The 19,524-nt window shown below is 48.8% G+C and overlaps 1 protein-coding gene across 1 annotated transcript in view; it reads left to right on the forward strand.

The window, feature by feature from the left end:
* TENM4 (teneurin transmembrane protein 4) overlaps positions 1-19,524 on the forward strand; it is a 257,467-nt gene that overhangs the window by 96,617 nt on the left and 141,326 nt on the right. Inside the window, exons 8-9 of the mRNA XM_065936475.1 lie at positions 1,784-1,978; positions 8,142-8,342. Coding sequence (XP_065792547.1) covers positions 1,784-1,978; positions 8,142-8,342 — 396 coding nt within the window. The remainder of the gene's footprint in view (positions 1-1,783; positions 1,979-8,141; positions 8,343-19,524) is intronic.

Genomic DNA, 19,524 nt, shown 5'->3' on the forward strand with positions numbered 1-19,524 from the left:
GGAGGTCTGCAGGCAGAGCACTGTCCCAGTCATGCTATCCACGGTGCATGCCCGGGGAGGTCAGGAGGGAAGGGCGGCCACAGGGAACCCCGTGTCCTTTGTGGGAGCAAGAGCGGTGGCCACGGGGTCCTTTGCAAAAGTAAATTTCCCCCTGGAAGACCGATCAGCGTTTGCCGAGCATCTTTGACGTGCATCTCCAGTGAATGTGCTTTGTCTCTGGCCTTGGGGAGGGCCTGAGCTGCTGCTCCATTGCTGTCACAACGCAAGCGGGATATTGGCTGAGACCCCCGAGGGGAGGGACTGGGAGGCGAGACTTCTCTTCACACGAGACCCTAATGCTGCCTCCTCTTCAGACATGTACGATGCTAATGTGGGGAGCGATTAAAGGCTGCCTGTAATTTGCCTGAGCATTCAGGTTTCGTTTCCGTCCTGGAAGAATTAACTAGAAAAATGCTACAGGATGATCGGTGGTCCTGAGAATTTGGCACTCCCCTTGGGGAAACGAAAAGTGCCCTTCCTTTGGTTTCTCCACCTCTTCCCTCATCCCACAGGCGTTTGCTTAGCGCACTTTAGGGCTTGGTCCTGTGCTGGACACTGAGGTTGCAATACTGAGCAAGACCTAAGCCCAGTACCTCTCAGTCTGGGAGAGTGACAGAGAAACAGATGATGACAGAGCAGTCAGTGACAGGTGAAGCAGGTTAGAGCAAGTTAGATGCAGAAACATCTGTCAACGTGGAAGGAGGGTGAAACAAGGAATAGGAAAGGCTCTGCAGGTGAAGTGACGTTGGCACGGATACCAGATCCTTGAGTTTGTTCATCAGAGGAAGGCAGAGATGGCTTTCCAAGCTGAGGACACAGCGCCCTCCAAATGCCACGCCGTGATGCTGCTCTGGGGCTCCTGCTTATCCTTCCTAACGTGAAATAGCATAGACTCAGGCTGACGCAGCAGAGCCAGCAGCCCTGAGGAAGCATAGTGATTACCTGCTGAGTGCTTTAAAAAGGAAAGAGGCCAGGTGGGAGCCGGGGGAAGGTGGTGCAGAGAGAAAATGAAGCATTCCTCCTAACAAGAATTACTGTCTCATCCCATATGCACTTAAAGTTAAGAGTCACGTGTAAAGCTGCCTTATTGTATCTCGGTAAGGCTGTCGGTACTTAGAGCACAATGCAACGTAATTTATTTTTATATAGTGTCCTTCGTACAGATGATCACAAAACCTTTTACTCTAAGTGGCAGAGTAGAAAGATAATACTTTAAAGAACCACATTGGGCTCAGCTGTTCTCTTATTGGAGCAGTGGCATGTGGGGCTTGAGTGGAGGCCAGAAAGACGGGGAAAGCTGGAGAGTGACGGGGTTAAAGATGACACCAAGTGGTCCAGCACGTGAGGATGGAGGAAGCGAAACGCAGCGCTACTGGGAGGAGAGTGCTGCTGGAGGGGGTGGAGTGAGCAGGAGGCCAAGCTGTCTTTTGCAGCCAGCCCAAGGAACAGATTGAAGCCTCCTGTCTAAGGAGTCTGGCGACCACTGTGCGGCCACCAGTAATGAGGGGGACAGGAGAAAGCAATGTTCAGAGGGCCCCAGCTGTATTCTTTAGGCCTTGCACTCTATACTTTAAGCCACAGTTCCAGACGTGTTTTAACTGGAGTGAAATAAAGCAAGCGAAGCAGACAGGTGGACACACATGGGAATTACGGGAAAGCTCTTGAACCCTGGGTGGGGGGGGAGGGACAGATGGGGTATACCGGGGCGCACACCCACGCCAGACCCCCGGCGCTGTCTCTGCAGCCTCCTGCCCTGTGCTCTGCAGCGGGAACGGCCAGTACATGAAGGGCCGGTGCCTGTGCCACAGCGGCTGGAAGGGCGCCGAGTGCGACGTGCCCACCAGCCAGTGCGTCGACGTGGCCTGCAGCCACCGTGGCACCTGCATCATGGGCACCTGCATCTGCAACCCCGGCTACAAGGGCGAGAACTGCGAGGAAGGTAGGACCCCAGGCGCGGCGGGGGCAGCGCGACTCCTCCCCACGAGACAGAGACGGCAGGCGGGCCTCCCCGGGGGCCGAGGGAGCCTCCAGAGCAGGCCTGTGACCGCCACCCCCGCCCCGAGCCAGGACGTCACTGGCAGCAGTCACTAACCTAAAGGGAGAGGACAGGTCCCGCTCAGGGAGGGGAAGAGAAGGGTGTGTATTGAGCACTAACTGTATGCACGGTTCTGGGCCAGAAGCCTGGCGTCGTTTAACTTCCAGCACTAGTAGGTGCTGAAAGTGAAAGCTCAGTCGTATCCAACTCTCTGTGACCCCATTGACTGTAGCCCACCAGGCTCCTCTGTCCATGGAATTCCTCAGGCAAGAATATTAGGATAGGTTGCCATTCCCTTCTTCAGGGGACCTTCCCGACCCAGGGATTGAACCCAGGTCTCTTGCATTGCAGGCAAATTCTTTTACCATCTGAGCCATGTAGGTGCTAGTGGTAAAAAAAGAAAAGCCTGCCTATCAATGCAGGGAACATAAGAGACACAGGTTCAATCCCTGGGTCGGGAAGATCCCCTGTAAGAGGGCATGCCAGCTCACACCATTATTCTTGCCTGGAGAATCCAGTGGACAGAGGAGCCTGGTGGGCTACAGTCGATAGGTTCACAAAGAATCGGACATCCGTGATTGACTGACTGAGCATGCACACACACCTCCCAGGGAGGGGTAATCATCTCCATTTTATAGTTAAGGAAACTGAGGCTCAGGGACACAAATGGCCTGCCCACGGTCCCACGGCTGGTGGATGGCAGAGCCGGTTTGAGCCCAGTCTTTCTGGCTCCACAGTCTGAGGTCTTTGTCCTCCCCTTTAAGCATCTCTGCTCTCCATTTCTGAATATGCGTCTCTTGTAGACCTCCAAAGGTTGCCTCACTGTCACACCCCTCTGCGTGTGTGTATGTGTGTGTGTGTGTGTGTGTGTGTGTGTGTGGTCTTGTTTGTAGCTCCTAGGTGTTCATAAGCGTGTCTCCCTCTTTCATAAAGTAAATACACGCCTGTACAGAGCGAGGTTTAAAAGTGAACTGCTAACTTAGCAGTGGCGTCAGTTGTTCCCCAGAAAACCTAGCCAGGTGCAGTAAGCCAAACTGTTTTATCTCAGAAATGACAACCCCGAGGCCCAGGGAAGGGTATCGACATGCCCATGGTCACAGCGCTGCCTGAGGGCAGGGCCAGAATTCAGCCCAGGTCTTCTCACCTCAAACCCTGTACTCTTTCCTCCTGACCACGTGGGATTTCCCAATGAAGCGGGGGGCGGGGCGGGGGGGTGTCTTATCACGAGCAATAGAGAGTAGCCGTCAGGAGTGCACACTGTGGCATTAGATGTGAGTTTGAGTCCTGGTTCTGCCACACTCACTAGCCTCCGTCTCCTCATCTGTAAAATGGGAATTCCTTTCCACAGAAGGTCATTGTGAGAAATGGATTAAACAACTCACGTGAAGTACATAGCTCAGTGTCTGACACATAGGAAATACTCCCTAAATGTTAGCTCTTATATCGTTAGCAACTTTCTGGAGACAGCTGAAGCATGTTTCCGGTTTAACTCCATTCACTGTATCCAAGGCCTTTAGAAATGGATGGACCTTGAAACTGATGGGCGATCCTAATGGTCATGACCTCCCACTATTTACTGCCTAGGGCCCTAGCACTTTCTCCAGTGGGTGCAAGAGGCTCCAGGGAGAGCTAGTCTTCTAATTTACTGGGGATGTAATAAGTAGTCCCCTCTCAAAGCATCATTTCCCCTAAAATGAGAGAACATAATGGGCCTGTGTTAAAAGAACAGGGAGCGGGAAGGGATTAGTGTCTGGAAAGCATCCGTCTCCTCTGAGAGACGGGCTGTCTGCTCTCCCGGAGTGTGACTGGAGGTCCCGATTCAGACCTATTAACTTTGATGCGGATTACCTCGGGCTGTCTAAGCTCAACCAGGGGCCCAGTTCCCTTGAACAAAGGCGTTGGCTTTCTCATCCTGACTTTCCCCTTTTCATTTTCGTCCCTTGAGGCGAAGTCGCTGTAAAGAAAAGAGAAACAAAGAAGAGATCCCTCCTGAAACGGTGGGGCCACCCCACCCTGGGTCCCACTGTGTCGTGTGGGTCCAGGAGGAGAAATTGTCCTTCTCCCCGATCAGCCATCCCTGGGCAGCGCCCCAAAAGGCAAGGTCACTTACAGAGAGATAGAAGTTGTTTAGCAACTTGATTTACATTACTGTTTGAAAAGACGTGTTTTCACTCCTGGTCTCTGTTCCGAGAAGGGCCATCTGGTACTGATTCCTCTTATTTCTATTTCTCTGCTGAAGCATCCTTGCAGAGTCCTTGTCTTTCAAGTGGGGGTTTCCCGGGCCTTCATCCAATCCCCGGATCCCCCGATCCCCTGTCTGCCCTAACAGGTTTCACTGTGTTTATGAAACATCAGCTAACAAGCTGACTTCTTTCGCTCTCTCCTCCTTTCTTTTGAAGTTTATCGTCCCATATTTTTTTTTTAAAGCCTGAACTGCACCGACAGGACGCTTAGAGGGAGCTGGGGGAAGGGTAGAGGGGCCCGACCTCGACCTTTTACCGTGAAAAGTGAGCCGCGGTGTTTCGGGTCCTGAAGTGCCTCGGGGGTAGCTTGTGTGGTCACCGAAGCATGGAACATTTGGGGAGACGAGCTGTGTTTGCAGCCTGGCCACGCAGGCCCCATCATCTCATTAGTAGGCCAAGCATCTGCCAGAAATTTTGGCTTGAATGGTAGGCTCTGCAAAGGGAAAAACAAAATATGACTGCTTGGCTCCTCTTCTAAGAAGAAACTAAGTTAGACTGTCTTCTACCCAGAGCTGGGCCTACCTCCCTGCCAGTTTCTCCCATATTCCTTTAGCTCCCCGACCCCAAGCCTGCCGATCTTCCCATGTTACACACAGCGTCCTGCCAAATAAATAGTGTTGGGGAAACTATCCCAGTGTGATGGAAAGAGACCATTTTAATGCCATCCTAGGGGTCCCGCTTCCCTAGAGGCCCCAGAGAGGGTGTACAGATGCACAGTCAACATGGGACCTTTGGCAGAGGATCACTGTGGCATAGATAACCACCCTGGCTTTGGGCCCATGTTCTGGCAGGAACCTCAGTCAGTTCAGCCAAGGTTTCCTGGAGCTGCCGTGCCCCCGAGGCGCGGGCCTCCTTAGAACTCCTTTGCACTGCTCCACGCTTGGTTTGCCAAGCTGACCTCCAGAAGCAATGATTAATTGATGATGAATTGCCTGGAGGTAGCCCCTCATCAGTTCTTTCTGCTCTTCCCTGCCTGGACCAGCTTCTGAGAACATCGGATTCACTTTGCTGGTTCCTGGGTCCCCATCAGACTTACTATGTCTGAGAAACAGGATTGTGACGCCAAGGGCCTCTTGCTGAACTTGGCACCCTCTCAGCTTGCTCCACTAACTGCAGATTTATAGATTTGACCTCAAGGGCGCCTCAGAGACAGCTTCAACCCCACCCTGGGGTCCGGGCACTCACGGAACGGGAAATACCTTTACAGGTCTTGGGATAGGAACTGCTGAGTCATTTCCCGTCAAACTGGAAATTTCTCTGGGTCTGGGGAATTATCCTAGCAGCCTAATGGGCCAGAATAATCCTTCTGAGGTCCTGGGATCTGAGGCAGGTCGTGAAAATTTATCACGACTATTATTTTTATCATTTTTAATTAACAGAAACTCCAGCAGGTCATGTGTAAACCATTATTAAGTGGTGTCCAGAGACTGCAAGAGAAGGGATTCTTTACCTTCCTGTGGCTTTATTAGTTCTCCTCTTTGCCCCTTTCTTTCATTGTTTTGTTTTCTTTTGATTTCTATTTTTAACCATTTTGTGTGCTTATGTCTGTATTCATGTGTTACATGTATTTTGGAACCAGTAAGGTTGCAAAGGAAATAACAAGAGATTTATACCAGGAAAAAGTGCTTCAAATTTAAATCCTCCATTTAACCACTGTGTATTCTTGGACAAGTTATTTAACCTCTGTGCTTCGGTTTCCTCATCTGTGAAAGGAGGGTAACAGTGGTATCTACCTCAAAGGTTGTTGTTAGGGTTAAATCAGACAATGTATATAAAAGGTTTAATAGCAAGATGTAGCATAGAAGAGAGAGCAACACTAATTGTTACTGTTGCTATTATCGTTACTATGTTTTTAATCCAGTGGTTGCTCCAGACCTTTGATCTTCTTACATATCTGAAGTAGTTACATTGAATGCCTTTAAAAACCCAAACAGTGAAAGAGCTTTCTAAATAAGCTAGCCCTCAAAATGAACAACCTGTTCCCGGAATGGTGCTCTCAGTAAAGTCTCTGCCCACTTGTGTCTGTGACTCTAATACACTCCAGCTGAGTTCCCGACTCTTGTGGAAAAGTCAGGTACATTGGGTTATAAAATTTAACTTGATAGATAAAGTAGAAGCACATCTGAATTATAAATGAGTGCTAACCACAGTCTGCCCAAGTCATGTCCTGGTAGAGTGAACAGGTAACTTCTTTGCAGCAGTTTACAGTTTATAGTGTCCTTTCAAATCCTCAGTGTCATTTGGTCTTCATAGCAACCTGAGAGGTAGGAATTTTTACCAAACCTGCTTTATACATGGAAGCTCAAAGCAGATACATGACAACAACCATACTCATAGACCCATTTCAGTTTGTCTTGTGACCTTTGACCTTAGGACGTCAGAGGTCAAAGGCTAAATTATTTCCTCTGCAACATATGGCTTCCTCATGAGCCCCTGTAAGGAAGAATCTGACTACAGTTCATAGCAGCTCCATCAACACTCTTAACAACAGCTGCTCCATGAGCCCCACCTCACTCTCCCCTTCCACTTGCAAGACAGACAGAATTCCCTCTCTCCCTCTAGTGCATGGGTGATCTAACAACTCTTTGGTTGAGCAGAGAACATGGACCAGCCGTTTGCCAATTCTGTCTCCTCTCTACTACCTTTTGCACTTTCCACGTGCCCTGGAGCCACATGCTAAGTTAGCCCCTAATATGCTTCTTCTCCTTTTTTTGTGTGAAATGCTTTGAATGGTCTCTGGTAACTTTGTGTAACCCCACAACTAAAGCTTTGGTTTAGGAAAATTAGTCCCAGGGGCAGGTCTATCACCAGATTCAGAATCAGATAGACCTGTCTTCAGATTCTGCTCTGGAAGTCCTTCTATAAATCATTTACCTCTCTGAGCCTCGGTTTCCTCCTCTGTACCTCACTGGATTATTGCAAAAACGGAACCTGATGAGGTTTATGACTCACTTCCTAGCACACTAGCAAAGAGCAGGTAACTCACAGTATTCTCCTCCCTCCTTCTGGGGGTGGTCTCTTGAGACCACTTAGACCTTGGACCCTAAGATACCTGTGGGGAGTTGCTTGGTTTGAGCTATAGCTTTGTAGTTCACCACCCCCACCCCCACCCCCGACTTGAGGAGAAGCTAAACACAGCCACTGTATGTAATTTTGAATAATCATTGAAATGTTTGTCTGGATGAACTTCCAGACAAATATGTGTGTGGGAAGTGAGGCTTGAAAGTTTGTCTCAATCACCAGAATCTGGGGAAGATGATAAAATCTAAGGGAATTTAAATGCAAAATAAATTCTCATTTAAATTAAGGAATTTCTTTATTTTAGTCCCACATTCACAGAAGTAAAACTGCATCATGATGTGGCAAACACAAATAGTTTGTTCTCTGATGATGTTTTGAGTGCCTACCTTGTGTTTGGCGGTGTTCTAGGAGGTGGAGCTACAGAAGGGAATGAAACAAGGTCTTTCTCTCCATTGTTGCAGTTGTTAGGGACATATATGTCTTGCTCTCTGCACCCTCAAACCAAGAGGTGGGACTATGTATCCATGTTTTACAGGCAGGGGAAGTGAGACTCGGGAGATAAACAGTTGACCACTGGGTGGAGTCAAGAACCCAGGTCTACTGTTGCTAGAGTCCTTCTCTTCACGGTTATCAAATGTTATCAAGACTTCCATGGACATCTGGGTCCTTCTCCTCGATCGTGTGAAGCTGCCCCAGTGCAGGCATAGCGTTTTGTTTAAAGAAGCCTCCAAAAAAAAAAAAAAAAGAAGCCTCCAGCCTGGGTGGCCCAGTCCTCACCCGTGCTCTCTCTCCCCGTGTCACAGTGGACTGCATGGACCCCACATGCTCGGGCCGCGGTGTCTGCGTGAGAGGCGAGTGCCACTGCTCTGTGGGCTGGGGAGGCGCCAGCTGCGAGACGCCCAGAGCCACCTGCCTGGATCAGTGTTCAGGCCACGGAACCTTCCTCCCGGACACTGGGCTCTGCAGCTGTGACCCGAGCTGGACTGGACACGACTGTTCCATCGGTAGGTGTGGGGAGAAGAAGGGAGTGGCGTGGATGGGGAGGGGGAGGTTCCACTGTGACCTGTGAGCCTTCCAGTCCTGTTCAGGGCCCGAATCCTGACCTTGGTCATGTAGCAGGCAGTCACCCAAACCCCTGGACGCTTTCTTCTTCCTCTGAACTCCAGCCTCAATGCCTGTACTGTTAGGTGAACAGAGGGTTCACCATCATGTCTTCACACCATTCTTTTATAATGATGGCCTTGAGAGTCAAAGCATCTCCCCTTAAGCATGTTAGTTAGCATAGATGCAATGCACTGACTTCTCACCTTCACATTACAGTGGCCATGCTAGAGGCAAGGCCATAGGGAACAGTGTAACTCCCTGAGTCCTGCAGGGATGGGCCTTTGGCTTCACCTCTTCCCCAGGATGGAGTCCAGATTCAATATAATATTTAGGGCACTCAGTGATGTGGCCCCCACATGCCTTTTCTGGTCAGATCCTCTACGAGATGGTAAGTTCCAGGAGGACAGCAAACATCTCTTACCCCTACATCCCCAGGATTCAGCATACCCTCGGCCCACAGCAGCTGCCCAATAAACACTGACAAATGAATGACAAACACAAGAGTACTGAATGTACTCTTGATTGTGATATTTAATTCACCCCTGAGTTTACATATGCAAAATTTAAGGGATAATATATTAGCACCCTCTGTAAAGGGCATGGCAATTCCACTCCCGTATTCTTGCCTGGAGAATCCCATGGACAGAGGAGCCTGGCGGGCTTCAGTCCATAGAGTCGCTAAGAGTCAGGCATGACTGAAGCGACTTAGCACGCACCCATGCACCCTCTGTTTATAAGCACTTTATGATTTAGAGACCCTCTCGAAGTGAAGATTAGATGAGGAGATAGGTGAATCACCTAACACAGTACCAATATGTGGTAAGCGTGGTTACTTCCAGCATCTCACCTGAATAGTTTAATCCACACAAAAACCCTGTGAGGAAGGCATCATCATCCCCATTTTCCCTATGTACGTAGATTTTATTAGTGAGTACTTACTGAACAAGGCACTCTTCTACTCAGAGTGGGTAACAGGGAGAAAGTCCCTACCCTGGAGAGCTTGCATTCTGGGAAGCAGGGAGGAGACGGAGCAAACAAACAGATGAAGAGCCGTCAATTAATAAAGAAGAGCAGGCCCAGAGAATTTCTAAGTAATCTTGCCCATGGACACATGGCTAAAAAGTGATAGCCATCCATGTTTCTTCACCCTAAGTCACCTTCCCCACCGCACCACACTGTTTAAACAAAGTGAAGCTCAGATCAGCTCATCATCTTGTGTACCAACAGATTTGGTAGTGGTCAGGAAAGATGGTTGACACCTTTGTAAAGATGAGATCCAGTGCAGCATTCATGCCTTTGGGATACTTGGAGTTACCTTTCCCCACTGAATGGAGAATTGATGTTTAAAATGCAGTTTAAGGGGCTTCCCAGGTGGCTCAGTGGTAAAGAATTCGCCTGCCAGTCCAGGAGCCACAGGAGTTGCGAGTTCCATCCCTGGGTCAGGCAAATGCCCTAGAGGAGGAAATGGCAGCCCACTCCAGTATTCTTGACTGGAGAATCCCATGGACAGTGGAGCCTGTCAGGCTATAGTCCACAGGGTCGCAAGGCGTCAGACACAACTGAAGCGACTTAAGCATGCTCGCAGGTACACACACACATGCAGTCTAATTTGGACTTTGTTTGCAAAGCTTGTTTAAAGACATCACAAATGCAGATGCATGGAGTCTTAGGAATAATTCTTTTTATATAGCTCTGTTTATAGCAATGTAATGAATGTTCCTCTTATAGCTACTCTGGGTTGTATTGTTCATTATGTGGCCACAAAGCTAATTTATGATAGAAATATAACTGTCCGTGCATTGTTAATCCCCGATGAAACTCCACAGCCTCTGATGGAGGCAGGTTTAACTTTGAGTGAGATCACTAAAGATTCTTTTCGTTGGCCCCTTAGAGGGAGAGAGAAGATCCCATTGAAAGGGACTTGAATAGAGCTGTGAGGGCCCATCTTCCTAAACTCTGCCTCCTGCTCTCCACAGCTGCTCTCCAGTCTGAGGCACAGAGCTCTATGTGCTAAGACGAGTCCCCTAGTCTGACGGCCATGAGTTCAAACGCCAGCCCTGCTGTTTACTAGTTGTAACTTTGGGCAGGTGGCTTCACCCCTGCAAGCTGTAAAATGATGATAACGAGAGTACCTACCTCTTGGGGTTAGTATTTGGGAAATCATTACTCAGAGGATTATTTAAGATAATGCATACAAGCACTTAGCATGCTACTCAGCCCATGATATTGGCTCAGTTAAGGTTAGCTGTGTTACGGGTATGATTAAAACACGCATTGGTGAGAGCCCTCAACATTAACGGAGACATTTGAGAGAGGCAAGATGAAATGTGCCCTTTCAGAAACGTGGATTATAGTTTTTAAATCTCTGACCTATAACTGACTAAAACAGTGTCATGATTGCCACGAGGCTGGAGAGTTAGAAGAGGACTTCAGATTTCCTCTCTCCCCTTGCAGTAGTGATAACAATTTGTTTGTTGAATGCTTCACAGCATACAAAGATCACTCTGTCTTTCTCTTTTTCACACACACACAAACGTAACATACACACAGAGAGAAGCAGCAATAGCTGGTGAGGCAGAGTAACAGGTATGGTATGGTCCCCACCCTCATCTTGAGGCTCAGCAACTTACGTGAGGCGCCCTGTGTTTGCGGGAGCCGGGAGGCCAATCCCAGCCTGGCCCTGCTGCCCAGCGCCCTGCACTGCTTCCCACGGCTGCCACTTCTCTTTGGCCGTCACTTCCCAGCAGAAGCTAGTTTGAAGGCTAGTGAAATTGCCAGTGGTCCCACCATACCTGTCTGGGCTCCATCCTGTCTCTGCACATGCTAACTGCATGACCTTAGTATTAGCAAGGGACTTGACTTTCTTTTTTTTTGGCCACGCTGTGCAGCATGAACGATCTTCTTTCCCTGACCAGGGATCAAACCAGCACCTGCTACATTGGAAGTACAGTCTTAACCAGTGGACCGCTGGGAACGGACTTGCCTGTCGTTCCCTTATAAAAAATGGAGATAGTACCAGTACCTGCCTCGGAGGGTCATGTGGGGATTAAGTTGCGCACTGCTGGTGTGCACAAGAACAGTGCCTGCAGAAGGGAACACTTCACGCCTCCGCCTCCCTCCCTTCCAACAGCACTTTCACTGAGTGGAAGCTGTTTGAAAATGGTGGAGTTTGGGCCCTGAAACTAAGCAGGGCAGGCCTCACTGAGCAGACGCCCTGTAACCGAGGCACTGTCTTTGCTGTGCTCAGGGAGTTGGCCACAGGGCCGTGAACAGGCGCTGAGCTTTGGTTCCAGGGACCTGGTCCCCACCAGCTGAGTGGCTTCAGCAAGTGGCGTCACCTCCCTGATGCTACGTCTCCTTTTAGGTAAATCACCTATGAGCTCATTGTACAGATTCAGTGAGAAAAATAACACAGGGCAAATGGTTAGCATGTGGTTGGCACAAATCAGACCCTTGGCAGGGCCAGCACAGGCACTGCCCAGAGCCCTTCCATTAGGAGCCGCAGACCGGGAGACGCATCCTGGCTCTAGGTGGTGGGGCTGGCAGAAATGAGCCCCCACTGTCTAGCCCCCCAAGGAAGGAGAACCCATCTCTTGCCTGAGATGAGTGTCTTGCCCGTTTGGCACAGAGAACAGGATTTAATGAAAGCAGCTTAAACCAACACGCCCTGCACTCAGCAACCAGCCTGCAATGCGATGTGAGCTGACGAGTTTCCCAGCACTTCAGTTAGGTTCGTGGAAACAGTGAAGTCAGATTTTATACAAGTGTTTACTCAGGCCCCTGGGTTCTCAGCAGCTTGGCTTGCCATTTCACCTCAGAAATTCCTCCTTAAATCCTACCTCATTGGTGTGCTCTTCCCTCCTGACAAGCCATATAAGATAACTGTTTAAATAGATCCCTGTGGCCTGGAAGAGCACAAGTTGTATGTCCCAGCCCCTACCCTCAGCACACCTCGGTCGTCAACTCTGGGCCCAGTGGGACTTCGCTGCCTCAGTCTTTGGGAACAGGTGTTATGATGGTTGTGATGCTGGTGATGGTGATGATGGTGATGATGGTGTTGATGGAGGTGTTAGTGGTGGTGATGGCAGTGGTTGTGATGCTGGTGATGGTGATGATGGTGATGATGGTGTTGATGGAGGTGTTGGTGGTGATGGCAGTGGTTGTGATGCTGGTGATGGTGATGATGGTGATGATGGTATTGATGGAGGTGTTAGTGGTGGTGATGGCAGTGGTTGTGATGCTGGTGATGGTGATGATGAGGATGGTCATGATGAGGTTAGTGATGATAATGGTGATGATGATTGCTACTGCTGTTGTTTTACAAATGGGAAAGAGCTGGAGAGAGGAAATGACTTGCTCAGAGTGACTCAGCTAATCCGTGGCAGAGTTTGGGTTAAGTGTAGGCCCTCTGTTTCTAAGTCCTCGGCTCTTACGTCAAGCCTTATTTCTATCCAAAGAGGTTTCTTTGCCATTAATCTTGTCTTTTCCCCGGAGAAGCCACAGGATGAAGCATTAATTAAAGAGTCATTGGTTTGTTAATGCTCACCATGTACCAGCTACTGAATTAAGTGCTTTTCAACCATGATCTTAGTGAAGGTTCATAAGAACCCTCTGATGTCAGTATTACTAGTTCCATTTTCCAGATCAGGAACCTGAAGCTCAGAACTGAGTTAAATTCCTTACCAGCACCCCCTCATTTGTAAGTGGTACAGTACAGATTCAACCCAGATCCGGCTCCAAGGCCTCTCCTAAGCTCTTCTGTGTGCTGAGAGATGTATTATGCATGCGCCTCTCTCTTGCCAAACCGTGAGCCCCATGAAGGCAGGGTCTGTCCTTCTCCCTCGTGCACAGCCTGACAGCCAGTAGGTTCTAGTGATTGCTGAATGAGTGACTCATGCAGGGAATCATCAGAGAGTGAGGGGTTTCCTCTAAAGTCTCTGCCCAAGGAGATCCCAGCACACTACCAGCCAGACAGTCTAATCCCTTCGACGAGTGCTCCACCCCACTGCCCGCAACCCCCACACACACATTACACTCGGCAAGGCTGAAACCAAGTCCCTGGGCCCCTTCTCACTTTCCAGACCTAGCTCACATTCATCTCACTCATGTGCAGGGCCAGCCAGGCAGAACTCCTCCTGGACAAGAATGGCATCGTCTCACCTCCTTCCAGCCCTCTTCCCCAGGGAGCGGCCCTGCAGGGCTGGATGCCTCCTCAGCTTTACATAAAGGGGTACAGTGAGCAACCCCGCTGAGCAGAAAGACTCCCTCCCTACCCCACCCCACACCCAAGTGCTTTAGTTGGCTTTTCAGCCTCTTGGCTCAGAGCTGCTTTCGAAAAGGGGAGGAATTTAACCTCTTTTGAGATGGTCCTTAAAATTGGAAAAGCCTGCCTTTGTTTCGGAGCCTAACAGCTCCTAAGGAAGATTTCAGGCTCTGCGGCATTTTCCAGAATACCATTTCCGATTCGATCCCTTAAACCCATCACTTGCCCCTTCGCTGGCTCTCCCTCGCGTCTTCCTTCCCCGCCAGCCCAGCCCAGCCATCTCAGTCCTCAGACTCATAAATTCATTCCTCATTTCCACTGCTCTGTGGGCTCGCTCCAATCTTGTCTTCCATAAATGACTTTTATTTGAGAGGGCCCTCTCACTACATTTTATTCCTTTGGGTTGCTGGCTCATAGAAGCAGTACATGGCAGAGATTCAGACTGTAAAATGCCCATGCTGGTGGTTTATGATTCTTATCATTTCATTGCAATTGAGTTTCATGGAATAACAGGTGGGGATCTTTTAGAGATTCAGTGGTATGGATTTGGCGGTAGCATGTGCAGTCAGAAAGGATTGCATGGGATTTGGAGTGGGACCAAGCTAGATTTTTAAGATCCAGCTTATCCAAAGAATATGGCTAATGATACCTGCCTTTCAGGGCTGTTTTTCAAATTAGCTTTAATTTGTATCTATAAAATGCTTGGCATGGTGGCTGGCACTCAGGGCTCAATAAATAAAGTATTAATGTATAATTTTAGAATGCATGATTAAAGCTAAATTAGCCAAATAGTCCTTTGACACTAACCGTTGAAGTCTGAGGGAAGTTTATATGGTGAAGGTTTGGAGCCAAACCTTGACTGGAGTCTATAGGCCCTTGAACAACTCACTCTCTTTCTCAGAAACTTGGTTTCCTTGTGGTTTCTGAAACTGTCTACCTTCAGCTTCCCCCAACCCCTGCACACTCTGATCATCAAGTCTATATGAGGAGTCACTAAGATGCCAACACATTTATCCCCAAACCCCAGCACAAGGTCGCCAGGGTGTTAGCATTGGCCTCTGCTCAGGGACTGGGCCGAGAGAGCAGCACAGCCTCCGCAGAGCATCCCAGCGCAGCTCCGGATGGACGGCCACTGCTGGCAGGCACACACGTCCACTCCATCCACCCACGGTCCTTCCTGGCCTCCCCGTGTGCTGGCCTCACGGATCTGCACTCCTCAGGTCCTGCACTAGTGCTGGGCCTCGGCATCAAGGCTCAGCCTTCCTCAGGCCGTTCAGGAGGCGGTACCTAGTCACATAGCGTTAAGACCTCTGATCGACATGTGTGCAGTGGGATTGGCGTGCACAAGGGCGGGCGTGTGCGCTCAGCCACACGGGGGCCAGGGAGGAGCCTGGGAGGGTCCTCCCCAAGACGGACACTTGTCAGCCAGACCGTAGAGGGGACCGAAGCGGGCCCCTGGTGGCAAAGGAGAGGAGGCCTGTCCAGGCAGAGGGAACAGCATGTGCAGAAGTTCAGAGTGGTCCTTCCTCATCTGACTGGAGCCCTAGAGGTAGATGGTGAAGTGAGGCCAGAGAGGGAGGCAGGGTCCCAGTCATGAAGTTGCTGAATGTCCTGCTGTAAATCTCAGTTTGAAAATGTTTCAGTTCACAGTGAAGATTTTCCTTGCAGACTCCACATCGAGTCTCTTTCTCAAACTCTTGTCAGTGCAACTTAGCCTAGGTCCTACCTCAACTCACAGGGACTTTTTAGAATTCACTCAGAGCCTCTGAGTTTCAAATTTCTTCTCTAATACTGTCCTCCCCTACCAAAAAGAAAAGCAAACCAGAAAGCATAATTAATAACAATAATGACCAGATAGATACAGAACAGAGAAACTGTTACCAAATTAACTCACAGTCGACAGCAAAATAAACCCAATGCTTAAAAAAAAATAAGCTGAAAGTAGCAGCAGAGTTAAAAAATAAAGCTCTAAACATAGCAGTTGCATTCGTGCTAAATTTTGAAAAAGGTAATTCAATTTTATTTACGAGGCAAACTATAATTACGTTTAGATTTGAGGGAACAGAATTTAATTCTTATTAATGATGGAAAGACTGAGTGAAATGCTATAATGCCAGAGAAACTGTCTTCTGTTCATGGATGGGAGAGAAAATTAGATTCAGTGTTGAGCATTCTCCCCTGTTACAAGTCTCATTTATGTAGCAGGAATTGTTCCCTCTCTAAGAAGCATTAGCTTCTCAGCCCAGAAAGCACAGCACCAACATCCAATTAAACATCAAAAGGAAATGATCAGGCTGGACTATTTCTGTATAGGTATGTTACAGGAGGGGAAACCCAAGGTTAGAATTTCACCCGAGGGATCATGTCCATTGAGACTTGACATTTCCCGGGCCCCTTCCCAACAGCAAGTAACAGCCTAAAATCGAACTTCAGAATAGTAAATATTTGAGAGACTGACAATGAAGCAGAGAAAGAAGAGGGTACGTTGGAAGGAGGCAGAGGAGAACCCACCAGTTGTCTGGGAAGTAGTGTGGATGCTTAGACACAAGGAATGGTCAGTTCCTAAAATTTAACCGGAGAATGGGAAATTGGGCCCAAACAGGCGTGCTACCAAATACTGCCAGAGGTAAAGGTTGATAAGCTGGAAGCTGGCAGCTTAGTAATTTAGTAGAATTTTCCCCAACAGCCCCGGAATGTTTTCGTTCACAATTGGAGCTCTTCAATGTGCAGATATAAGCCCTCCTGAAATTGGGCCTCAGAATCAGGTTTCTGTTTGGATGCCCAAGCTGATAACCTTGTACAGAATCTCTGGCTGTCTTCCTGAATCAAACTGCTGATATGGCAACTTGTAATTTTAAAATGTTGACTATTCTTTGACTAGAAATTTTATTTACATTTTACAGAGTTCCTCCATGTATGTGCTTCATGATTTATTTGAACAACAAATACATAAGCCTCTGACATTGTAGACGGTGTTATCTTCTGGAAACCAGGGTTTAGGGAGCTTAACTGATTTTTCCCAAAGGCACTCTGGAGAAATAAAGGATTCATATCCAGCCTTCCTTCTCTGGGTTCAGAGCCCACTCTTATCCCCTGCATAACTCTGCCATTGGCTGTTACCAAGGTTGACTCAGATGGTAAAGAATCTGCCTGCCGTGTAGAAGACCTGGGTTCGATCTCTAGGTCGGGAAGATGCCCTGAAGAAGGAAATGGCAACCCACTCCAGTATTCTTGCCTGGAAATCCCATGGCCATGGAGACTGTCAGGCTACAGGTCATAGGGTTGCAAAGAGTTGAACATGACTGAGTGACTTAACACCTTCTACTTTCTTTTAAGATTTACACTGATACTGTCTGAGGGTCATGCATCAGGTTGACAAGGTACCACCTCATTTGGTGACACTGTATAAATTGGATCATGACCAGTGTGGACCTGGCAATACTACCCGGGTTCAGGAAAAGAGCAGTTGCTTTCAGCTGGGGTGATCAGGGTGGCTTCTTGGAGGAAGTGAGATTTAAGGTGGGTATGGAGGTTAAATTTGAGTTGACAGAGATGGAAGATAGGCAGGCACCTTGAGGCAGCCCACTGTGGAAGTCAGAGATTTGCAGCAGGTACATAGATGAGACAGATCATGGCTTTTTCTAGGAAAGAGAAGCAGTTTGGAGTAGCTTGCTGCTCCTCTTTTATCACAGCATCATGTCTGACTCCTGTGACCCCGTGGACTGTAGCCCGCCAGGCTTCTCTGTTCGTCAGACTTCCCAGGCAAGAATACTGGAGTGGGTTGCCATTTCCTTCTCCAGGGGATCTTCCCAACCCATGGATTGAATCTGCGTCTCCTGCATTGGCAGGCAGATTCTTTACCACTGAGTCACCTGGGAAGCTGAAACTTGGAGTAGCTTAGCTTAGAATATTTGTGGCAGTAGTGAGAGGAATCTGAGGTAAGGAAGTTGGCAGGCATCAGATCATGAACGGCCTGGAAAGACTTTAGATTTCATCTGTCAGTGGAAGCCGCTGGGACATTTCAGGCAGATCTGCGACATGGTCAGGTTTGGCTTTAGCTAGCTTTCTCTAATGTTGGCATGCAGTTGGAGGTGCCCAGGGGACCTCCAGGAGGAGGTGATCAGGACACAGATAGATGGATGAGCATGTGACTGGATGGAGAGGCAGGCCTTCACAAAGGGCGTCAGGGCTGGAAGTCTCAATACCAGATGTCTCTCGGTTTACCTATGTGGGCCCTTTTACGTGGGCATTGTTTCAGCCCCAGCTAAAGATACACATCCCAGTCACCGTTTTTGGTTTCTCTACTTCTCCAGTCCTGGCTTGTTACCCTTCAGCTAAGTCAGACTGTCTGAAGGCCTCCCCCATGCTAGCTTTGAACTCCCCTAATCAGGAAGCCAGATACCCTCCAATTAGGATGAGTAGTGGTGGCTTCCTACTTCCTGTGATAGGTGCTTCACAAAGCTTGAAATTCTGGTCCTGGGAGAATAGATTGGAGACCGCTCTGCACTGACGTACTGGAATCCACTTTTCTGCTTGGCTTGAAAGCTTTCCGAGCTCCCTGAGTGAGGTGAAAGGCCGTGTGGTTTCCAAGGCTCATTAGCTTCCTGCCATCTAGACCTGGGGAGCTGAGGTGCGGCTTGGAGCGGCTCTGACTCTGCCATAACAGGGACAGAGGGTGAGAGGCACAGGAGAGTGACTTGGCTTTGGCCTCAATGTCAAAAAGAGACTAATTATTGTGAAGGAGTCAGACGCCCTTTTCCTGTGCCTCCCTCCCTTCTGGCTGCTTCCTGAAACCTGCACTGAGACTCAAATGCCATCTGCCCAATTTTGTGGGGGAGGGAGGGAGGGAGAGAGCGCGCTATATTTGAGCCAAGTCATTCAAAATGCAGGGGTTTCTGGCCTGTGGAAAAGAAAGTTAAATTGTAATTAGCCTACTGTGTGCCAGGCATGGTGGCCAGCTTTATGCCCATTTATACACCTAGATAGACTTGAGTTCCTTGAAGATAGAAGTAATTTAATACAATTTCTGAATCCCCAGTATGTAAGGATACCTGTCATATAGTAGATGCTCAATATATTTTCAATTTTCAGATTTTATCATTACTGCCATTTTAGAAATGACAAAAATAAGACCCAGCCATGTGCAGTTTTTGTTTCCCGGAACTGGGAAGTACCAGACTGGCTTTTATATTCAGCTTGCCTAAATCAAGGCCTCTGTCCTGTGCAAAATCATAGGGCCTTGAATAGTTAGGTGGAGTACCCTATCTCAGGGCCCTGGAACCTGGTGGATGCAGTCTAAAGATACATGTTCTATATGTTGGGAAATTGGAAGGTGGCTTCAAGGAAGAGGTAGCATTGGAGCCAGAGTTCAACATGTAAAGACTGGGGGAAAGGAGCACCTGGACCATGAAAACAGCCTGTCCAGAGGCACAGAGGGGTGAGCCCACCCCCTCTTTTAGCCATTTGTCTGGCTGGCCCCTTACATGAGCATTTCCTAAGGCAGCCGTCAAGTTCTTGCTCAAGTACCAACCTACATGTCACTGTGCACTTCCTGTATTTGGCCCATGTTGTCCACAGGATGGTTAGAGGATCTCTAAGATGCCTTCTCATGCTCTGACCATGAAAACTGCCCTTCTAAGTGTTCCTCCTCTTTTTTTCTCTTACCTCTAGCCGCCCCCCACACCGAAGGCAATTCCCTGGCTACGTCCAAGCCACTTCTTGCCCAGCATCTCCTGGCTCACCCTCCTTCTCGTCCGCTTCCCCCTTAGTCCTTCATCTCCAGCTGCCTTCTTTCATCACTCTCAGCTCCCCATGTCTGC

The sequence above is a fragment of the Muntiacus reevesi genome, chromosome 5 (assembly GCF_963930625.1).
Source record: "Muntiacus reevesi chromosome 5, mMunRee1.1, whole genome shotgun sequence".
Classification (NCBI taxonomy): domain Eukaryota; kingdom Metazoa; phylum Chordata; class Mammalia; order Artiodactyla; family Cervidae; genus Muntiacus; species Muntiacus reevesi.